The sequence below is a fragment of the Anthonomus grandis genome, chromosome 1 (genome assembly GCF_022605725.1).
Source record: "Anthonomus grandis grandis chromosome 1, icAntGran1.3, whole genome shotgun sequence".
NCBI classification, from domain to species: Eukaryota; Metazoa; Arthropoda; class Insecta; order Coleoptera; family Curculionidae; genus Anthonomus; species Anthonomus grandis.
The window spans coordinates 35,316,398-35,339,779 of record NC_065546.1 but is presented as its reverse complement, the minus strand read 5'-3'; the positions used below and the strand labels follow the sequence as shown (position 1 = coordinate 35,339,779).

The 23,382-nt window shown below is 34.0% G+C and overlaps 1 protein-coding gene across 8 annotated transcripts in view; it reads right to left on the bottom strand.

Annotated features, from left to right (window-relative positions):
* The window catches only part of LOC126733491 (ankyrin-3-like), a 165,867-nt gene that overhangs the window by 104,424 nt on the left and 38,061 nt on the right, over positions 1-23,382 (bottom strand). Inside the window, exon 1 of one of the 8 annotated variants that reach the window (XM_050436825.1) lies at positions 15,753-16,119. The exons of 6 other annotated variants lie outside the window; for them this stretch is intronic. In XM_050436825.1, the coding sequence (XP_050292782.1) occupies positions 15,753-15,806 (54 nt within the window). In that variant the 5' untranslated portion in view covers positions 15,807-16,119. Of the gene's footprint in view, positions 1-4,605; positions 4,758-15,752; positions 16,120-23,382 lie in introns of those variants that run through there. One more of the 8 variants, XM_050436837.1, reaches the window with a different exon arrangement.

Here is a 23,382-nt window from a genome sequence, read left to right as displayed (position 1 = left end):
CTTTCTAATGAGGTATCATTGTCCTATATCTAGGTAGTTCGGTTTCTGAAATAAAATCAATTTTCTGTAAAAATCGGAATATTTTGACATATTTGCTTCAAGTGGCCATGAAAGGTCAGGACGCAACAATGCTATGCTATTGATGTTTTACAGTTATACTTAGTTGATTAATAGTCAATACGCTTGGGTGTTTTTTTTAAATAGTGACCTAAATATTCATTAAAATGGAAAGAAATAGTTATTTAGGTGAAGTTTTGATGAATCTATTTATTATTCATGGGCAATATGATAAAATTGTAGCAAGAACATGCAGAAAGTTCAACGAATTGTACCCCAAAATTTAATTTACAAAATGAAAAACATAATTTACAAAAAATGGATAAAAGAAAATTTGTGCGAGTCTGCGAGTACAAAATAACTTTATACAATTTGGTTCACAACTTAAAAATAATACAAGTTCACCCAAGCCTGTAACGTCTGATGAGGACAACATCGTGAATGTTTTAGCCTACTTTCACGCATATCCACAAGCTTCCATCCAGAGTGCAGCAGATGATTTAGGCCTAACTTATAATTTTGTGAAAAAAATTCTGGACGACAATAATATGCATCCCTTTAAATTTTCAAAAGTACGAGGGTGGTCCCAGAAGTACCCGGCCGGGCGGCCTGACCTAGAGATGTCGGTAGTAGTTTGAAAAATATCAGTGTATTAGAAAGTATACAATCTATAAAGCATATGTTTCAAGTTTGAAGACGCCACGTTGTTTAGTATTTGTTTGGCAGCCATCAATAGTGAACGTTTTCAGTGAATTTGTGAAAATGGAGAAAATTGTTCATCGTTATGTGATACAATACTTTTATTTTAAAGGCCTCAGCCCAACCAATATAAAAGCTGAACTGGATTCTACTCTGGGTAAGTCTGCTCCTTCGTTAACAACAGTAAAATATTGGGTAGCAGAGTTTAAACGAGGCCGTACGAGCTGCCAAGACGAGCATCGCAGTCGGCCAAATGAGCTGACGACTCCAGAAATTTTAAAGAAAATTCACAAAGCGGTAGTGGATGATCGTCGACTGAAAGTGCGCGAGCTAGCGGACATAGTAGGCATTTCAAAAAGCACGGTACATCGCATATTAACTGAAAATTTTGACATGAGAAAGCTGTGTGCAAGGTGGGTGCCGCGTTTGCTCACACTCGAGCAAAAACAGTGTCGTGAAGAGGTTTTAATTGAGTGTTTAGCAAAATTTAATAGCAACAAAGCAGAATTTTTGCGTCGTTTCATAACCATGGATGAAACATAGGTCCATCACTTCACACCTGAGACAAAAGAACAATCAAAACAACAGACTCAAAAGGGAGAACCGGCTCCAAAGAGAGCAAAAACCGTTTCATCTGCAGGCAAGGTCATGGCGTCGGTTTTTTGAGATGCGCGAGGGATAATTTTTATTGACTATCTTAAAAAAGGTAAAACTATCAACGGCGAGTATTATGCGAACTTATTGCAACGTTTGAGCGAAGAAATCAAGCAAAAATGGCCACATTTGCTTAAGAAGAAAGTGTTGTTTTATTAAGACAATGCACCAGCTCATAAATCCGTTATTGCAATGGCCAAAATTAACGAATTAAAGTTTGAATTGCTACCTCATGCACCCTATTCGCCAGATTTAGCCCCCTCAGATTATTTTCTGTTTCCAAACTTAAAAAACTGGCTCAGTGGTCAAAGATTTTCCAACGATGAAGAAGTGATGTCTGCAGTTAATGGCTATTTCGAGGCGCAAGATAGTTCTTATTATAAAAAGGGTATCGAACTTATAAGACATCGCTGGGAAAAATGTATAGAGCTGAAAGAAGATTATGTTAAAAAATAAATACATTTTTTTCCAAAATTTTCGTTTTCTTTCTTGGGTCGGGTACTTCAGGGGACCACCCTCGTACATCAGCTGAAACTGGTTGATTACCAACGTCGCGTTCGATATCGTGAGACACTTCTGACACGCACTCAAGAGGATCTAAACTTTCTAAAAAAATAATATGGACAGATGAAGTTTTCTAGAGAAGGTGTTCTTAATGGAAGAAATCAACATTTTTGGGCTAATCAAAATCCACATGCGGTTAAGGAAATGGGATTTCAAGAAAAATTTAGTTTTAATGTTGTTTGTTTACTAAAAGACAATCAAATAGCATTTTTCATTTACGACATTACGTCATTAAAATTACGTAAATACCGTCAGATTTTGCGCACAGTAGTAGAAGATTTTCTGGAAAATTTAACGCTTGAAGATTATCGCACTTGCTGGTTCCAATTGGACGGGGCACCCGCTCAATGCACTGAGGAGGTGACACTTGAGTTATTTGAGAAATTCGATGACCGCTGGTTTAGGTGTTTGGGACCATGGGATTGGCCTGCGAGATCACCTGAACTTACACAACTTGATTTTTACTTTTGGGGTAATTTGAAGCAAACGGTATACAAGACACCGGTAAATAGTAAACAGGAACACGTCAACGACAAATTGCATTGGTCAACAAGATTCTTCTGAAATACAAGCAGCGACAACACATGCTGTACAATGCAGGATTTTGAAGTGCTTAGAAGTTAATGGCAATAAATTTGAAAATTTATTGTAAATTACTTATAATCTTAGGATAACTAATTAAATCATTCTTCAGTTAGGAAACAAATTGTATAAAGTTTTATGTAACATTTTTTATAAATAATAAATTTCATTTGAATAACTATTTCTTTCTATTTCAATTAATTTGTAGGTAACAATTTTTTTAAAGAAATTTCACGTCTATTATTATCATTGACCAACTAAGTGTAACTGTCAAACGTCAATAGCATAACATTGTTTGGTCATGACCTTTCATGGCCGCGTAAGGCAAATATGTCAAAATATTCCGATTTTTACAGAAACTTGCTTTTGTTTCAGAAACCGAACTACTTAGATATAGGAATATGATACATCGTTAGAATGGGATTTCAATTTCCTTTTATAATATTTAATAATATACAGAGTGTTCCATTCAAAAAAATGCATTTTTCACAATTTTTGTATCTAGCGGTAAAATCACGCATTTTGACCAAACCTGAATAACGTATAACAAATTTTGATAGTGACAACTAATGTACAATACCTTTTTAAATTACGTTTATAATTTCAATTTTCTGCGGGTTCCAGTGCCGCAGTAATAAAAATTTATTTGGAGCTATGTTTTGGTCAAAAAATAAAGAAGATAATTAATTTTTCGAAAACCACTAAAGATAGATATAGGAACAACTTATACAAAAGCAATCATAAAGTAATAACGGATCAGAAAATAAAATAATACACAGGGTATTCCTCTTAAAATAACAAAGTTGCTACTACTTTTTGATAAAAGCTGCAACACTGCATCGCTAAAAATATTTTTAATCGTTAGATCACTAGCTAAAACCCATGATGCCAAATTTTCAAAAAAATTCTATTTTCCGTTCTCCGTAAACGTCTAAGGTACCATCAACCATCAATCACCTTGTATACTACTATAATTACTCCCTTCAGGATTAGAAATATGATACTAGTAAAAAAAAGACTAGAATAGTTATTTATGTAACAAGTGTGTAAAATAATCCTTTTTTATGAATGGGAAATTTGTCAATTCCCATGAATAAAAAAAATTGATTTTACACACGTGCAACATACAATTTTTTTTCTACTACCGAAGAAAATATTAAAAAGAATTAAAAATTAATACACGCACTGGTGCGTAAAAGAAACGTCAAAAATGTTTTGACAAATTATAATTTCAATGTCAAACGTCAAATTACTTTTTACGCACTGGTGCGTCAAAAGTGAAACTTTATAAAACCTGGGAAGTGTGTAAAGTGAGTACTTTACGCACGATAATAGAAAAAATATTATGCCTTAAAATCCCTAGAAACCTAACTTAATAATATTCCAGAAAGTCCTGTAGGTGCACGGTCACCTGTTCCGCAATATACGGGTTGCTATGCGGTATTCGAATATTCGATCGAACTACGTATATTCGTACAGGTTGATCGTGACAGGTTCTAACTTTAGAATAGGGTGGGTGAAAACAGGGCTGGAGGGGTAGTAAACGAAATGCTAAATTGACACTGATGTAATAGGACAGGGAGTGTAAATTTTGAAAAGGGTCGGGATTTAGGCATTTATTACAGGTGCACAGTTCAGTTTTATGTATTTCTTAATAGAAAACTCAAGAGACTTTATAAGGTGTCCTATAAATAGTCAATTGATATGTTATATTGCAAACAGTACAAAGTAAAGTAAACACTCATTAATTTATACGAAAATCATTAAAAAGCCCATTATAATCCAGAAGTATGGTTTCCCCTTGGATATTTGGACCAGTGCCAAACTAATCAGTGTTCCTTTATAACACTTAACGTTACGAAACCAGAATAGTAAATTTACAATATCGCATATTTCGATTTGTTTCTTTTTTTAAATGAGTTTCATTTTCAGTCAGAGTTTTTGATTAAAGCAAATCCGATCGGGTATGACGTCCTGTAAGCAAGCCTTTCCTTCCCCCTCCCTCTATACAAAATAAAATCCTTACGTAATCCTCTCTTTTTCTCTTACCTGTCCATTTTCGGTTACCATCTTGTCACGGGCACCGCACCAAACACTGTTGGTTTTTTCCACCAAAACCGGGTTTTGAATTAACTTTAATGGAGGAAGAGGAAACACCGTAAAGAGCCGGCGTTTCGGCCCCACGCTACATACTCAAAGTATGGAAATCGGATCTGTACTGGCCGTAACGCCGTAACAGCCCCTGGATATTGAACGTGGGGGGTTGATTTGTATTAAATGTAACGCCAGAGGGCACTGGGATTCGGGGATAGGTAGCGTTGTTGGGGGATGTAACAGTTGGATATTATTTGTTGACCTTGCAGACTTTTTGTAATTATCCCTTTTTATTTGCAGAGGATATTTTAATTGTCCATTTATTTGTTATAGATGTGATAATTTACGCACTAAGGAATACGCACGTCATATGAAGAGTGTAGATTTAACAAAAATTAGGGAGCGGCGGGTACGCAGTGGATCACCTTGTTCATGAAAAAACACATATTAGCTACATTAGCGATGTTCTTTGAGATCTGTCATTAATACCGACAATAAAAATAATTTGTTTTTTTTATAATGAATTTTTACAAAACCTTGTCAAGAAACGCAATACAACGCGGTCTAGTTAAAATATTTTAATAGCAGGCAAAACCTTGAGACTCAAAAGTAATTAAAACTTAATTTTTAATAATGTTAAATATGAATCACACAGATTAATCCTACGGTCAAACTGTGGCATCTCTTAAGATAAAGTACAGGGTGCATAGTAGGTGCAAAAGTAAAAATTAAAAGCGATAATATAAAAAAAATAATATAATATAAAAATTAAAATTTAAAGCCTTGCGAGCACCCATAAAGCCCTATATTCATATAGCATATAAGGTTTATATAGGGTGTCCAAGATAAGTCCAAGAAGATATAAAAAAACTATTGACACTTTCTCATTGACACTTTTAAGGTAGTACGTGATGGCGCTTTTAAATTTTACATCCGACGTTTCGTTTCCGAGAAACCACCATCAACTTTATTTGTTTATATGGCGTGAAAAGAAAGTACACCCTGTATCTGATTCGATTTTTTATTACAAATTCAACGATGTATCACATGTCACATTTTTTTTGTTAGTTGAAAGGAAAAATATATTTTTTCTTTTTTTTTAAACATATTATTAAGTAGGCTTTGGAAACAAATGCTTTGACACTTTGACGTAAATACCTTTTACCCTGTCACATATTTTTTATTAAATATTAATTGCCGTTGTTGTTACCGTGATTGTCGAGGTGTTGTTTGTTGAGTAATTATTGTTATTATTATTTACTGTTGTCGTTATTATTGCTAAAATTGTGTTATTATCTTCAAATATGTCTGGTGGTCATTATAGTCATAAAGAGAAGTTTGACATACTGTCGTGCGACATTTTGTGCTACAAAAATACTGTAAATACAGCAGCAATGTATCTTAATAAATTTCCAGATAGAAAGCAACCATGTAAATCCATTTTCTTAGAGCTGGCTTGAAATTTAAAAGAATATGGTTCGCTTAAAAAGCCTGTTTTATCTCGAAAAAAGGAATCTCTTGAAGAAACTCAAAATAATGTTTTACAAGCAGTTATTGAGAGCCCCGAGATATCAACCAGGCAAATTGAAAAAAATGTAGGAGTGGTCAAATCTACAGCTCAGTTTATTTTACGTAAAAACAGATATCTCTCCTAAAAATTTAGAATTTGCCAAGGACTTAAACCTGGGTATTTCGAACGACGTCGCCATTTTTGTGAGTGGTATACACGTGCCTGTGAAGAGGATTTTAATTTTCCATAAAAAATAACATGGTCCGACGAAAGTATGGTCACTAATAATGGTATGTTTAACCGCCGCAATAGTCTTTACTGGGTCCAACAAAATCAAAAATGTAAGAGATAAAGCTGAAAAACGCCTTTTTGTATTTCCAGAGGACTTACACAGAGCTTACAGTACTTGAACTGGAACCTGACCCACAGGATCAGCTAGCCGAAAATGATATATACCTACTCTGAGCCAGAGTCAAGTACAACGCACTCAAGTGCTTCAGATGGAGAAGAAAGCATAGTGAGTAAAAACTATGTTCTAGAAGAGGAGGTTCTGTTTTCTGAACAAGAAATAAGAAGGAGTCAGCGTGACAAAGGGCCACCAAGGAGCCTAGATAATTATGACGTAAGCTATGCCACTATAGCAGAATTCGCAGATTTTAGAGGAGGCTATAGAGGAGGCTTTAAGTAGACTAGACTGTGACCAATGGCATGCGGCTATGGCCGAAGAATATTCTACCTTATTAGAGAATAAAACTTGAGAGCTGGTTAAATATTCAGCAGACAAGAAGTTTTTCAAATGCGAGTAGGTGTTCAAGGTAAAGAAAGATATCAAAGGAGCTGAAAAAACACCTCCAGTGTATCAGATCTGTGGTAATGACGTATATCAACCAAGCCTATGGTATTATAAAGGGATGATTTTTATTAAAGATCATGACATACCATTAAATTTAGTGAAACAAAAGGCAGTCAAAAAAAGGGAGTGGACTACAAGGAAATATACTCTCTAGTAGTCAGGTATACCTCCATAAGATATCTACGTGCAATAGCTGCCGAATATAATCTCGATATTGATCAGCTTGATGCAGTTACAGCTTTTTTGCAGAGTGATCTTATAGAGCAGATCTACATGCTACAACCTAAAGGTTTTGCAGCAAAACTAATTTGTGTATTTACTATAGAATCACAGTAGCTTGATGCAGTTACAGCTTTTTTGCAGAGTGATCTTATAGAGCAGATCTACATGCTACAACCTAAAGGTTTTGCAGCAAAACTAATTTGTGTATTTACTATAGAATCACAGTAACCGTTTTTTATGTCAACGATGATTTTTTCTAATAACAGTAAACTGAAAAAAGGTTTGAAGAGTAAACTGATGTATCAGTTTTAAATAAAATATATATATACAAGGATATGCAAAATTGTATTGGGCATACAGATCACTAGTAACAGTAAAGCCAAAAAGATCTAATTGAACATTGAAGTTGTACATTGAAGAGACAATTAAAAAATAGAAAATGTGGGATTGTAATTCTGTTGATAGTCCAGCCTTATTCAGAGAAAAGCTGTTCAACAGGATCGGAAAGACTCCAAGGTCTGAAGGACTCCAAAAAGTGAAGATGACATTGAGAAAATGGCTCAAGTAGCTGTCGGAGGCCTGTTGTTCGCAATACAAGTATGACATTTCATATACTGTGAATAATGTGAGTAGATTTACACAAGTTCCGGGGCCAATACATTGGACTGCAACCAAGCGTTTCCTTAGATACTTGAGAGGAACAACATAGTACAGATTGGAGTTGCTGAGTACAGAGTACAGTACAGAATGTTTTGAAGAGAAGTCAGGTAGTTTTACTGATGCTGACTGGCCAGCACTGTTAGTGATCGTAGGTCGGTGACTAACTATGTTTTCTTGATTGCTGCAATTCCATCGGCAACAAGGAGACAAGTCATAGTTGCACTTTCAACCACAGGAAATGAATATATGGCTATAAGCATGGCAGCTCAAGAGGCTTTTTTGTTGAGAAAGCTTAGTGAAGAGCCTTTACTTAGAGGACTGACTCTACGTGGATAATCAAGGAGCTCAAAACTGCAATATATGCAAGAACCAAACACATAGATGTTAGGAACCATTTTTTGAAAGAACAGATAAGGCTTTTGGAGTTGAAATATATTTCAACAGATGATTTACTCACGAAGGCAGAAGTTGAGCAGTTGATAGGAAGAAAACTTAGTTATATGTAACTATGAGTAGTACGTGATGGCGCTTTTAAATTTTATATTCGACGTTTCGTTTTCGTTGCGATGCCTGGGGGTCATTATAGTCATGAAGAGAAGTTTGACATACTGTCACAAAAATGACGTCGGCATTTTTGTGAGTGGTATACACGTGCCTGTGAAGAGGATTTTAATTTTCCATAAAAAATAACATGATCCGACGAAAGTATGGTCACTAATAATGGTATCTTTAACCGCCGCAATAGTCATTACTGGGTCCAACAAAATCCGCGTGTTAAGAAAATATCTAGACATCAACAACGTTTTGGGTTAAATATGTGGTGTAGAATCTTAGGAACCAAAATACTAGGTCCATTTATTTACCATTATTCATTAACAGCAGAACGATATCTTAATTTATTGCATAATGATTTAGAAGACTTCTTAGATGATTTACCTCTGGCACAAGTCAATAGCTGTTGGTTTCAACAAGACAGGGCTGCTGCACATAATTCTGGGCAAGTTCGACAATACCTTTAGCAGCGTTTTCCTGAAAAGTGGATTGGAACCTCCAGTGAAGTGTCTTGGCCAGCGCGATCCCCGGACTTAACCCCTTTGGACTTCTTCCTTTGGGGATTTATTAAAAACCGAGTCTATCAACATTCTTTTGGAACTGAGCAGGAGTTACGAGAATGTGTGACGGCCGCTTTTCAAAGTATTACGCCAGAGATATTGCGTGATGTTTTAACTGCTACCACCGTCTATAGATTACAACTATAATTGTAATCTATAGACATGTTGTAATCACAATGTAATAAGATAATGTTGTAATCTATAGACGGTGCTGCTACTGTAAGAAGATCATACTTATGTCTAGAAAATAACGGAAACCTGTTTGAACACCTGTTTTAAATTAAATTTATAAAATGCGTTAATTTATTTGCTTTTTTCGTTATTTTTAAAATGTATTCATTATTTGTTGCATATCGTTAGAAAAATCATAAAACATTTGTCTATTACTGGTTACATTTTTTATTTATAGGTAGTACAATGTACAATGCAAATCAATGCTTTATTTAGCTTCATCACTCTCTAAATAGATATTAAGAAAAATGTGACAGACTCGGTAACAGGTATTTACATACGTCAAAGCATTTGTTTCCAAAGCTTACTTAAAAAATATGCTAAAAAAATAGAAAATTTGCATTTTTCCTTTCAACTAACAAAAAAAATGTGACATGTGATACATCATTGAATTTGTAATAAAAAATGGAATCAGATACAGGGTGTACTTTCTTTTCGCGCCATATAAAAAAATAAAGTTGATGATGGTTTCTCGAAAACGAAACGTCGGATATAAAATTTAAAAGCGCCATCACGTACTACATCAAAAGTGTCAATGAGAAACTGTCAATAGTTTTTTAATATCTTTTAAAATAAAGCCAGGAAAAAATAAAATCGATATTGGCAAATTTCCGTTTTTTCCAAATATCTCAGCAGGCCATGGAAATTTTTGAAGTTTCTCAACGGCAAGTAAATACGCTTTAAAGTGCACAACTTGTTCCTAATTTAACCGAAGCTGTATCTCCAACAGGTACGGAGATCCCCATGCTTAGGATCCTTATCTTGGACACCCTGTATAGTACATTCAAAATGAAAGAAACAAATTCATTTAAAATTCAGATGTTTTTTTCTTGATTTTTCGGACATGTTAATTGTCATTGTCGCTTACGCGTTTTTACGCGCAATAAATTTTTTTATACAGGGTACTTCAAGTAGAAACTATGGCGTCAACATTAATTTTTTTTATTGGAACACCCTGTATATCACATTTATAATTCTACAATATATTCTGAATTTTTTTTGTATAGCATACCATATGCCTAAAATCAGCGCTTTGTCAAATTTGACGTAATAGACTAATGAACCATACGACATTAAAAAATGAAAAATTATACAATATTTATTGCAACTGACGTGTTGACAATTGCGGATCGATTAGACTAATTTCTTGTCGATTTCTTTACTTAAAATTAACATTATTTGGTTCATTCACACAAACTCTGAAGGAATAATAAGGAAAAATCTAATAGGGTTATATCCGGTGTCTAATAAAAAAAAAATTTAAACCGTTATCAAGAAGATTTTAAAATTGGAAACTATTCAAGAATAATAAGATCTACTTTACTACTTTACAAATATCGCATAAAAAAATGCATGGCGTCGTTTCATAGTTTTTGACATAGTTTCTACATCAGAGACCCTGTAACGAAAATTTTCATTGCAAAGGACGCATAGATACCTAAAGCTACCCAAAAATGTAAAAATACTAAAAAATGTCGTTTAGACAGGATGCATTGAATAAATGTAACATTAGTTACAATTCATCTAGAATAATTTTTATGTTTTAATTTCATATGTTTCGTTATTCTGTTACTCATATTTGACAAACCATTGACTTAACGCATATGGTTTGCTCTTAGAACATTGAAAGGCTAGAATTAGTAAACACCAATTTTGTTTGAGTTCAACATGTGCACAGGGGCAAGGGGGGTGTTTTGTTTATAAACATATTAATCGATTCTCTGTTGCCAAGCTTACACACATTTTCAAAAGAAGAAATTTTCAGCTATATATCAATACATATCATCATATTAATTTAACTTATTGATGTTAGATTTTGGATTAAAAATAAAAAGTAGAAATAGATGTAAGTTATTCTAAGCGCAAAAATAACATCTTCAAAGCAAAAAAAAAAAAATTTAACATTCTTATCCCTAAAACCGCCTCTAAGAAATTTGAAATGGCAACACCGCAAGCAAATGCTGATGTCATCTTGTGAAATGACATCTTGACAAACTTGGCTTTGCATTTACATTCGGCATTTGTGAAGTTCTTTTTTTTATGTTAGTTTTTGGTTGAAAAAGGAAAAAAGTTTGAGTCATTTCAGTGTTTTTGTGAACTTGTTACAGTAGTTAAAAACTTCTGCCGTTTATTCCGCACCATGAGAAAAAGGCGATTTAGGCCGATCTTTTCACAAGTAAATATTGATATTATCATAACATTATATCAAGGGATAACCGTCATCATAAACGTAGAATAAAAAAAACCTATTAAGAAATCTATAATAATTATAAAATATTTAATTTCCATAAAAATGCTTTTTATTGTCTAAGTACCTTTACTCTAATGAAGTACGTTTTAAAAAACGCATAAAGAGTTTATAAACGTTAATATTATTTATAATTTAAGGCATAATCTATTATTAATAAATATTTTTTGACGACGTCACTGGTAAAGATTACTTGTGTCAAGTGGTGGAATTAACAATGCGATCGAGCAGCGTTGCGATGTGGTTGCCTTTTTCTTTAATATATGTTATCTGCATTCGTTTAACTTTAAATGTTGACTGCTTTATAGAGAATCTTATCATATTTTATGAAAAAAAATGCTTCATATTTTATTGAAGAGGAATAATATTGTTTTGCGCCTGTCAAAATAAGTTACAAATTTTTATGATATTATAAAGTAATTTTTTGCCATTTCTACATAAGCCTTTGGTATCATTGCATCAGAGGTGTTGCAAGCAAACAAACTGCCCATAGTTTTATGGCAATGCTAAATCTAGCCTTTCAAGGTTTTAAGGGTTTGCTATACAAAAAGTTCTGAATATATCATAGAATTTTAAATGGTCATAATATATAGGATATTTTATTTAAAAAAAAGTAATATTGACGCCATAGTTTCTACTTGAGGCACCCGGCATAGAATTTTTTTATTTAAAAAAACGCGTATGTGACATAAATAATCGATATGTCCAAAATACAAAAGAAAGAAAACAATGCCTAAATTTTAAACGAATTTGCTCCTTTCATTGTGAATTCTCTGTACAACAAATACCGAAAATTCTATACATCATGATTTCAAGAAATTTTGGAAATTTATACAACAAGAAAGAATTGATTAAATTGATTAAAATAACAATTATTGTTTTTCGATTCCCCCACAGATAATTTTAGTCATGTATGTATAATCTGCTACTCAAATTATTAATATTTTTGAGTTGAATCATGTTGATGTATTATCATCGTGGTTTTGCTTTATACTTTTCAATTTGTCACTACACACAAGCATTTTTCTTTAGGTTTGGAAACAAGCAAAAATTTGCCCTGTCTTTAAGTCTGGAGTCTACCCAATCTTCATTTTGAGCAAGTTTTCTCAGGCCTTTGAGATCTGCATCTATGATAACCTGATTCAATTAAGCATCTTACTTTACCTAATCAGAATTATTTTTTTCAGAGTACCAACTATTTTGTAATACTTCAAGCAGAATAAATTTGTTTAACTCCATAGTTAAATCACGCCTACTGTACGCATCATAATGGTGTCCCAAACGCTTTAAGTTATGGTGGTGTATACCCTGAGAGGAGATTCAGTCATCAGTAATTCCTTTCACGGTTTAATGCACTTTATGTCATTTCATCAATCTGCCTGCTGTTTGTAGGAGTTTAGTGTTATTTAAAATAAACAACACTCAAATTGACAATTCAAATCTCTTATCAGCTTTGAATTTTGCGGTTCCCTACATCCATACAAGAAGACAATTTGAACCATTATAGCACCAATTTGTCTAAGAAAGATTGCCTGCTCATATATAGAGCAGGCATATTAAAATCTGTTCTTTTAGGTAGAATAATTAAATTGTTAATTGTTTAACCATTTAATTTACTCCTACTATTAGTTTTATATTTTACCAATTAGTGAGTTTGGGATCCTGTTATTTACTACATTACTGAATCTGTCAATAGTTCTATAATTGTCGTATTATTAGGATTTGTTTTCTATTCGATAATAGAACTTTAAATGGTAATGTTTTTTAAATCTAGAGATGTTGTATTTCTTGAACAAGAGAAGGGCAGTATGTTCCTCAAAAATGTAAGAGATAAAGCTGAAAAATGCCTTTTTGTATTTCCAGAGGACACAGAGCTGACAGTACTTGAACTGGAACCTGACCCACAGGATGAGCTAGCCGAAAATGATATATATTCTGAGCCAGAGTCAAGTGCTTCAGATGGAGAAGAAAGCATAGTGAGTAAAAACTATGTTCTAGAAGAGGAGGTTCTGTTTTCTGAACAAGAAATAAGAAGGAGTCAGCGTGACAAAGAGCCACCAAGGAGCTTAGATAATTATGACGTAAGCTATGCCACTATAGCAGAATTCGCAGATTATAGAGGAGGCTATAGAGGAGGCTTTAAGTAGACTAGACTGTGACCAATGGCATGCGGCTATGGCCGAAGAATATTCTGCCTTATTAGAGAATAAAACTTGGGAGCTGGTTGAATATTCAGCAGACAAGAAGTTTTTAAAATGCAAGTGGGTGTTCAAGGTAAAGAAAGGTATCAAAGGAGCTGAAAAAACACCTCCAGTGTATGAGATCTGGTGGTAATGACGTATATCAACAGGGCCTTTGGTATTATAAAGGGATGATTTTTATTAAAGATCATGACATACCATTAAATTTAGTGAAACAAAAGGCAGTCAAAAAAAGGGAGTGGACTACAAGGAAATATACTCTCTAGTAGTCAGGTATACCTCCATAAGATATCTACGTGCAATAGCTGCCAAATATAATCTCGATATTGATCAGCTTGATGCAGTTACAGCTTTTTTGCAGGGTGATCTTACAGAGCAGATCTAAATGCTACAGCCTAAAGGTTTTGCAGCACCAAACAAAAACTTGTAGACGGCGTAAATCCCTTTATAGACTGAAGCGAGCCAGTAGAATTTGGAATCTTAAACTTGAAGAATATCTAAAGAACTGTCAGCTAACGCATTCCAAAACTAATTTGTGTATTTACTATAGAATCACAGTAACCATTTTTTATGTCGACGACTTGATGACTTTTTCTAAGAACAGTAAACTGAAAAACAGTTTGAAGAGTAAACTGATGTATCAGTTTTAACAGTTGAAATATATTGGATAGGCAAGATTGTATTGGGCATGCAGATCACTAGTGACAGTAAAGCCAAAAAGATCTAGTTGAACATTGAAGTTGTACATTGAAGAGACAATTAAAAAATAGAAAACGTGGGATTGTAATTCTGTTGATAGTCCAGCCTTATTCAGAGAAAAGCTGTTCAACAGGATCGGAAAGACTCCAGGGTCTGAAGGACTCCAAAAAGTGAAGACGACATTGAGAAAATGGCTCAAGTAGCTGTAGAGGGCCTGTTGTTTGCAATACAAGTATGCCATTTCATATGCTGTGAATAATGTGAGAAAATTTACACAAGTTCCGGGGCCAATACATTGGACTGCAACCAAGCGTTTCCTTAGATACTTGAGAGAAACAACACAGTACAGATTGGAGTTGTTGAGTACAGAGTACAGTACAGAATGTTTTGAAGAGAAGTCAGGTAGTTTTACTGATGCTGACTGGCCAGCACTGTTAGTGATCGTAGGTCGGTGACTAACTATGTTTTCTTGATTGCTGCAATTCCATCGGCAACAAGGAGACAAGTCATAGTTGCACTTTCAACCACAGGAAATGAATATATGGCTATAAGCATGGCAGCTCAAGAGGCTTTTTTGTTGAGAAAGCTTAGTGAAGAGCCTTTACTTAGAGGACTGACTCTACGTGGATAATCAAGGAGCTCAAAACTGCAATATATGCAAGAACCAAACACATAGATGTTAGGAACCATTTTTTGAAAGAACAGATAAGGCTTTTGGAGTTGAAATATGTTTCAACAGATGATTCACTCACGAAGGCAGAAGTTGAGCAGTTGATAGGAAGAAAACTTAGTTATATGTAACTATGAGGGTTTGAAGTATTTTAAATAGAAAGGCTGTTGAAAGTATTTAAGATATTATTCCGCAATTATTCCGCCAAGTGAGTGCTAGATAAATTCGACCTTACTCCTCTGTCTCCTCTGTTATGAGGAGTCATGTGCCTATGGGTGCTTATAACCTAGCTGATAATAAAAGTTTGTTCTCAGATTTTAATTAAACTTTTATCAACACAGTTCTTTGTATTGTCTAGCCCTCTCTTTTCCCTGCCAATAATAATACTCGAATAAAAACTATAAACGCCACTGTTGTTTAGTTTTTGTTGGTCAACACAATATGTGTTACAGTCCAACAACATTTTGGACGGTCGCCAAAGATCCCGTCGACATTTCGGAAAACAAATCCCGGTTGATACGGTCATTTCTTTTTAAAGACCCCTTTTATTATTAAATAAATTACAACATTGCCCATTAAGCTCCCTTGAATACTTGGATCAATATAGTAGGTATGACTCTCACATATCTTTGTGTGTATTGTAGGTACAATAGGGTAAATTTGATGGGAGTCATTCACGCCAAGATGAAAACTTACCTTTTCGTCAATACTGGTAATAGAAGGAAACCTTTTCTTCATACTTTTTGACATCTTGCTTTAATTGTAAACAAATGATTTTAACAAAAAATCGTACAAAAGGGAATGAGTTAAAATAATAATACTGAATCTGCACCCCGGGGTACTTCCCCCACCGATGATTACCTAACTAACTAATTAAAGAAAAACAGGGTCGGCGCAACAAAAACACTTTCAAAACCAGCGGCGGCGCACACGTAAACTTCTTCCGGTTTTTCCTGTTGCACGCACTTGTTACTTAACACTGATTGGACTAATTGCTGCACTTTTTTTTTATTTGCCACCGATCGCGAGAGCGCCGCGCCGCAGGAACAAGCGAAGGAATAACTATAACAACCGTCAGCGCGAATTTTCAAATAAGTTTTTCCGGTGTATTTTTAGATCAGCGCCGCCGTTTTCGCCGTGTTATTTTCGTATCGTGGACTAATGTGATGGATAGAATATTATATGATATTATTAATGATGAGGAATAGTAGTTATATGTTTACAAAAGTGTATAAAAATCAGATTTAAGGGTAATGTTTTTCTGCGTTTTTTGTCGTCTTTCAGTCTTCGGTTGTTTTTATTTAAATGCTATAAAGGGAATCGGAAATAATGTGATTATTTATTTTATTACAACACTCCACAGATTTACGTATAACTATTGAGTGTGAAGGAAAAACAATAAAAAATATTAATGATATAACACAAAAATTATCAATACAAAAAAAGAGATAAAATTACAGTCATATAAAATACAAGAACATTTGCGATTTAGAAACTACTACAGTTTAAAATTTTACATTGATCCTAAACAAAATTATATGCGTCACACGCTATATGCAGTGGAGAAAGTTTATTGATATTTATTTGTTTTAGACTAGCGATGGGCAACGTACGCCAGTGAGGGTACATGGACAATGGACATGGTATATGACCCGCTTCAATTACGTTTTAACGGTCGAAAAGTTTAAAATAGATTTTATTCAAATTAAAAAAGTAGCTTTATTGTCCCAAAGAGGGTTATTGCCAAAGCCTTATTCACTCTGAGTTAGTAAAACTTAGAAAAAATAAACATTAGAAAGCAAATAGTTTCAATAATTTTTTTTCAAATCACACATACATATATGTATTGCCGCAGTGATGGTGTTGGTGGTGGAGGAACCATGTTACTTTTTAAGGATAACCTAAAGCAGTCAACAATTTCTATGAAGGTTGCAAACATCCCAAAGATCTTTGAACATTGTGTGAGTAGTTTTAGAATAAATAGAACAAAATATATAATTGCCTAGTATATACTGCAGCTCACATGCAAATCTCGATATCTTATTCGCAAAACTAGAAAGGTTATTAACAACATTGTTTCGATTATTCACAAATGTCATCAACGCGATTTTAATATTGATTTAATACAGGATAGTAAGCCCAAGCACAACCTGATTGATGTATTTTCCTCATATAACTTTGTACCATTAATACATTCCCCAACAAGATACTGCAACACTACGGCAACTGTGATTGATAACTTTTTTATAAACTTTGATATAGATTTAAGTACAAAAATTTACAATACTGGATTATTAGATCATGAATTTATTGAACCTTTTTGTTATTGGGGATTGTAAGAATGGCGATGGAAAGGCGAGGGTATTCAGGTCTTTTTCATCAGAAAATGCTTAGAACATTGAAAGGCCGTTCAATGTTCTAAGGTTCCAAAAGAATCCTGTTGAGTTTTTACGCCGATTAATTGCTGTCGACAAAACAACAGTCAAAGCAGTGGATTGCTCCGAAGAAGGCAAATGTCATTCTTTCTGCCGGAAAAGTGATGGCGACAGTTTTTTGGGATAGCCGTGCTGTAATTATGGTTAATTAGCTTCAAAAAAGAAAAAAACATCAATAATTCCTATGGCGTTATTGGACCTATTGAAGGCTTGGACCTATTAAAGCTCAAGAAGAAATGACCACAAAGAAGTTCCTGTTTCATCAGTACAACACGCGAGTCAATACGTGCATGGTCGCAATGGCGAAATTGGAAGATTTGAAGTTCGAATTGCTTTAACATCCATCGTAGTCACCAGACCTAGCTCCGAGTGACTACTTTTTTTTGTTCCCCAACTTGCAAAATTTTTCTCGGAGAGAGAAAATATGGGTCAAATACTGAGATTGAAGAGGCAGTAAGCCTGAATTTTTCACGTTTTCCCAAAGATTATTTTTCTGGTGGCCTGAAAGTTGGGAAAAGCGTTTGATCAGATGTATTAATTTGTGTGGAGACTATATCGAGAAATAATTTTTTGTTCTGCCTGAAATAATATGTTTTTTTTAAAGGCCGGAAACCTTTCAAATGACCATCGTAATGTGGTTTCAAAATGAATTAATACGATTTAATCTCAAGGCTTGGTATACCAACAATTTCAAGAATTTCTGATTGAAGTCGACGCAGAATATTCTTACCTTCTTTACCATACGAAAGTAAGATGGCTAATAATAAATTACAAGGTAAATAAAAAATTGCAAGAAAAGAACCAATTTATAGGTAAGGCTTGGGATGTCTGAAATAAGATGTTAAAACTCAACTTCTTCTATTTTATAACTGCAGGCCGAAGAATGATATAACCCACTTTCCACGTTTACAAATTTACAATCCATGTCACCTGTGAGTGAGAACAAACTAAAAGAATTCAGTCAGGCGTTCTCCTTCACACAGAATTTGAAACTAGCTTTCAATATTTTAAAAATATTCAATCATCGCTAAATATTTTCTCGATGGCGATTAATGTAGACCCAAAAATGCATATCCAGAATTGCACTTGGAAATTATTGAAATGCAGTGTAAAACCTATTTAAAGCAATAATTATTCTTGAATGCCATAAAACGAGACGACGAAGCTCTGCCGAAATCTGAATTCCCAAAGATGATTGCTCACGCTTAGAAAATTATGACGATGTTTGCCTCGTCTTTGTGTGCGAACACATTTTTTCGACCACGAAATTGCGGAAAAAATCAATCATAAACTGATTGACTGTTGAACACCTTTTCGCACTCATTCACACAATTTCTGCTAAAAGTTGCTTCGTCACACCTGGAACCTGCTTCCAAAAATATTATGGAAAATCAAAAATAATTCTATATGTCTCACACGTCTACCATGGCTTGGCCTTCGAATAAAAGTTGAAATAAATATTATTTGAGGGAAAAGGTAATTTGTAACATTTGTGGGTAATGCTGTCATATTTTTATAATATTATGATTAAAATCTTGACACAAAATGCATATTTTCTATAATTCTGGTCCTTTAGAATTTCTTAAATTTTTGGCCCCCCATTAAAAACGTTTGGCCATCACTGTTCTAGGCTGATATTATGCGAGGCAAATTAAAATCAAGCTGATCAGACATTTCAGGCAAATCAATCAACTTATTTACCAATTTATATAAAAGCTACAAATCAGCAAATTTCCGCCTTTTCTCTAGTGTAGTAAACGAAAATCTTGCCAAGAGTTATGTGTGGAGAATCAGTTTCCGGGTACACTCTGCCGTCTTCTTTGGATATTTTCAATATTATTAATTGGTCTTTTCAATATTATTTATTAATTTTTAATAATGGGGGTATCAGACTTGAGAAGCATATTTGGGTAGGGGAGAGTGGGGCAAGTGAATCATAGGGGGCAAGTGCGTTTCTAGAAATATGTCGAACAACCGGCATCATAGCACGACAATGATCAGTGCAGTGTAGTGTACATGTCTATTAGCGCATATTGTGTCCTTAGCATTTAGCTGAAAATTACTAAAATTAAGGTAAATATTAAAAAAAATTTAAATTTTGCGAGTTGTTTTATAATATTTTAAGCGAATCAATAAGGATTTTCCCCAATTTAAAGGCATTTTCTTAATGTTGTATAAAGTGCATACCATAACCCTATATTTGCTTAATACCGCGTTATGCTTAGAATGTTGCCACAATTATCAGTCTTTTCAAGATTTAAATTTTTATATTTTAAGAACGATTGGGGTAAGTGAGTCAAGTATGACTCACTTACCTCACTGTAGTATAAAAAGTTCTTATAAATATATATTATATATTGCAGAGGAAAAATGGTGCGTAACTACGTGCGCAAAACCCAAAAAGGATCATCCTCAGAAGATGCCATTCGTGGTGCCTTAGAAGCGATTCAAAATAAAGAGATGTCAATTAAAAAAGCTAGTGTGGTTTTTAGTCTCCCGAGAACCACCTTACAATCACGATTAAAGCGTCGACAGCTCACTCCACTTGTAAACCACGGCAGGTTCAAACCCGTATTCACTGAAAAAATGGAAAAGGAATTATGTGAACACATAATTTTGTTGGAAAAACTGTTTTATGGACTTTCGACCACAGATCTTCGAAGGATTGCATTTCAATTTGCTGAAGCCAATCAAATAAGTTATCCTTTTAATAAAGATCGAAAACTTGCAGAAAAAGACTGGGTGAGCTCATTTTTAAATCGTCAGAAAATCCTCCCCATTCGAAGACCTGAAGCAACCAGCATTGCAAGAGTAACAGGATTTTCCAAATCTAGGGTTAATGATATTTTTCAAAACTTAAAAAAGACCTTGGACAAGTTTAATTTCCCGTCGGATCGGATTTTTAACTGTGATGAGACGGGGATTACCTGCGTTCAAAAACCGGGAAAAAATTTAGCTGAAAAGGGAAGAAAGCAAGTGGGAAGATTAACTTCTTTAGAGAGAGGAAAAAACACAACTTTATTAGCTTGTGTCAGCGCTACAGGTACGTTTATTCCACCATTTATGGTCTTCCCTTGTGTTCGAATGAATCCTGGTTTTTTGAGCGGTTCATTTCCTGGAGCAGTAGGATTTCCTGCGACCTATTTATCAAATTTTTAAATTATTTTATAGGCTGCACCAAAACAACAACAGACTGTCCAAGTCTACTGATTCAAGTCATAAGTCCATTATTTTAGTAAACCTGGGTAGAAAATCAGGAGTTTCTATCATAACTTTATCTCCTCACACATCAAATAAGTTGCAAACAAGCTGGACGTAAGTGTCTTTGGACCATTTAAAACCTATCTGGTAGGAGAAATGGATAACTGGCTTATAAATCATACAGGCTCTAGGATCACAGAATATGATATGGCTCCTATTATTAAAAATGCGCTTATTACGGCTTTTACACCAATAAATATTATTAAGGGTTTTGAAAAAACAGGAATCTACCCATATAATCCAGATGTGTTTCAAGACAGTGACTTTGCGCCAGCCGAGAACATTCTTCAAAAGGAATGTAGGACAGAAAACATTAATCCCGTCGAGGGTCCCGTAATAAGTGATGAAGTCTTGTTGAGAAAAGATGATATCCAGAGTACTTCTAAAGAATTAGTAAACAATTTTAAATAAGAGCAACCATCATGTAGTTATGTTTCAGTTTCAACTTTAAGCCCAGTTCCAAAACCCTCTCACAAGAAAGAAAATGCCAAATCCAAATCTAGGCGCATAGAAGGATCTAAAATAATAACCAGTTCTCCTTACAAAAATCAATTGGAAGAAAAATTAAAACCAGTTAAAGCTAAGCAAGTAAAAAAGAAACTAGACGAAAAAGCAGGAACAAGTACTAGTAATGGAAAAAAATTAAAAGAAGGAATTTCTAAGCAAAAGAAGCAAAGTGCCACGTCAAGAGCAGAAGAGAAATAACACAACATAAAAACAATGCCGGACGAAGAGAAAAACACATTATGCATTTACTGTCAAGAGACCTACGAAGACACTTGTTATGAAGAATGTATAATGTGCATGCAATGTGGTGCCTGGTTACATGAGGATTGTTCCGATAATGAGCTAGGTACTAATAATTATGTTTGTGACAATTATCGTTGATTAATTAGCATTCGGACTCACTTACCCCTATAACTTGAGGCAAGAGAGTCATTTTTCTTTTTTTGTTTTAAGTTTGATATTTTTCCAAAGAGTTAATGTTTAGTTTATTTTTAAGATTATGTTAGTTTGAAACCAATTCAACTAGTGTTACAAACGATGGAAGTTTTTTTATTTCTAAAACTTAGTAAGTTATACGCCGCAGAGCCTTAAGGTGTCTCACTTGCCCCATACCCTCCCCTATAGATCCGACAGAAGAGAATTATAAAAAAGATTTGCGTATTATAAAACCCAACATTCTGTAGCTACATTTGCTAATATCTGTTATATGTGATTAAAAGGAAAGAGAACTGTCTAAAATGACATCCTTTAAGTCTTTAAAAAATGTTGATCTGGGTCCGTTAATATTATTAACAGTATGATTGTAAAGAGTTAGGTTTTTATTTAAGCTAAAAGAGACACACTTGCCTCTCTTTTAGCTTAAAGAAGCAAATGGCAAACTATTATTTTTGCACCAAGTATTAAGTATGTCTAGGTAATTTTGAAGTAGAATGCAGTCCATAATATTATCATAATAGACTTTTTACGGAGGCTTTTGGGACTTCTGAAGCGCCAACGATCTTTGCAGAACTCGGACCATAGCATTGAGGCCGTTGAGTTAAGTAGGATGAAAAAAAAAATTTATTAAATATCTGGAAACTTTTCGAGGTTGTTAATGAGAATACCATAATTAAGTCTATCAAAGGCTTTAGAAAAATCAGTATAGATTACGCCAACTTGTGATTAGAATTTATTGATTCCGAAATAAATTAATTCCGTTAGAGAGAACAGGTTTGTTGTGGTATGCCTACCTTCACAAAGTCATGTGATCTAGTACTAATCAGATTTTTCTCTAAGAAATATAAAGCAGAATGTAGTACTCGTTCGAAACATTTAGAAAAATTATTAATTATTGTTACAGGGCCATAATTCTGAATAAAATTTTTATCATATTTTTTTGTATACAGGGATAATTTTAGATGTTTAAAAATCATTCTTCTTTTAACGCTAAATTAAAAAGAAGAGTCAATGGTTTAAAAAAAGCATAAGCGCAGTCATTTACGAGAAAAGCAGGAATTTTATCGGGTTCAATGGTTGCTTTTGGCTTAATTGTCTTAAGTTCCACCAAGTAACACTTCGGTCTTCCGTAAATCTAGTTGCGATGTTGTTGCGGTTTTCTCTAATATAAGGTGAATACGCCAGTAGGTGGACAATTTTTTGTCAAATCTTTGACCTTTCAAATTCTATTAAGAAGAAATATTTTTTAGGCAAAAAAATGATTTAAAAAGAACTTAATATCTGCAGGTATCTATTTATCATAAAAAAACTCAAATTAGAGATTTATACTACATATTTTAAAAAAATATCGTTTTTTCTACAAAAGTGCATTTTTGCTAGTGATCGGACACTTACGCTGAGTAATCGGACAGGAAAAAACCAGTAGTCGGACAGAACTGGATTGGTCAACTAAGACCAGTTCAGGAGTAGTAAATAGTTAATTTTCGTTGAGAGCTTTACCTTATTAGACAAAGCAAAAATGTTAATTATTTGAGTAAAGTAAAAAAAATGGCAACAAATTATACTTAGAAAAATAAAATCAAAAAATATACTTCATTAAATAATTTAATTACAAAGAGAAACAGATAAGCAGCTAGGTATTTTGGTCAATTAACAACAAAAATATTGTTCATTAAAAAAATCATTGA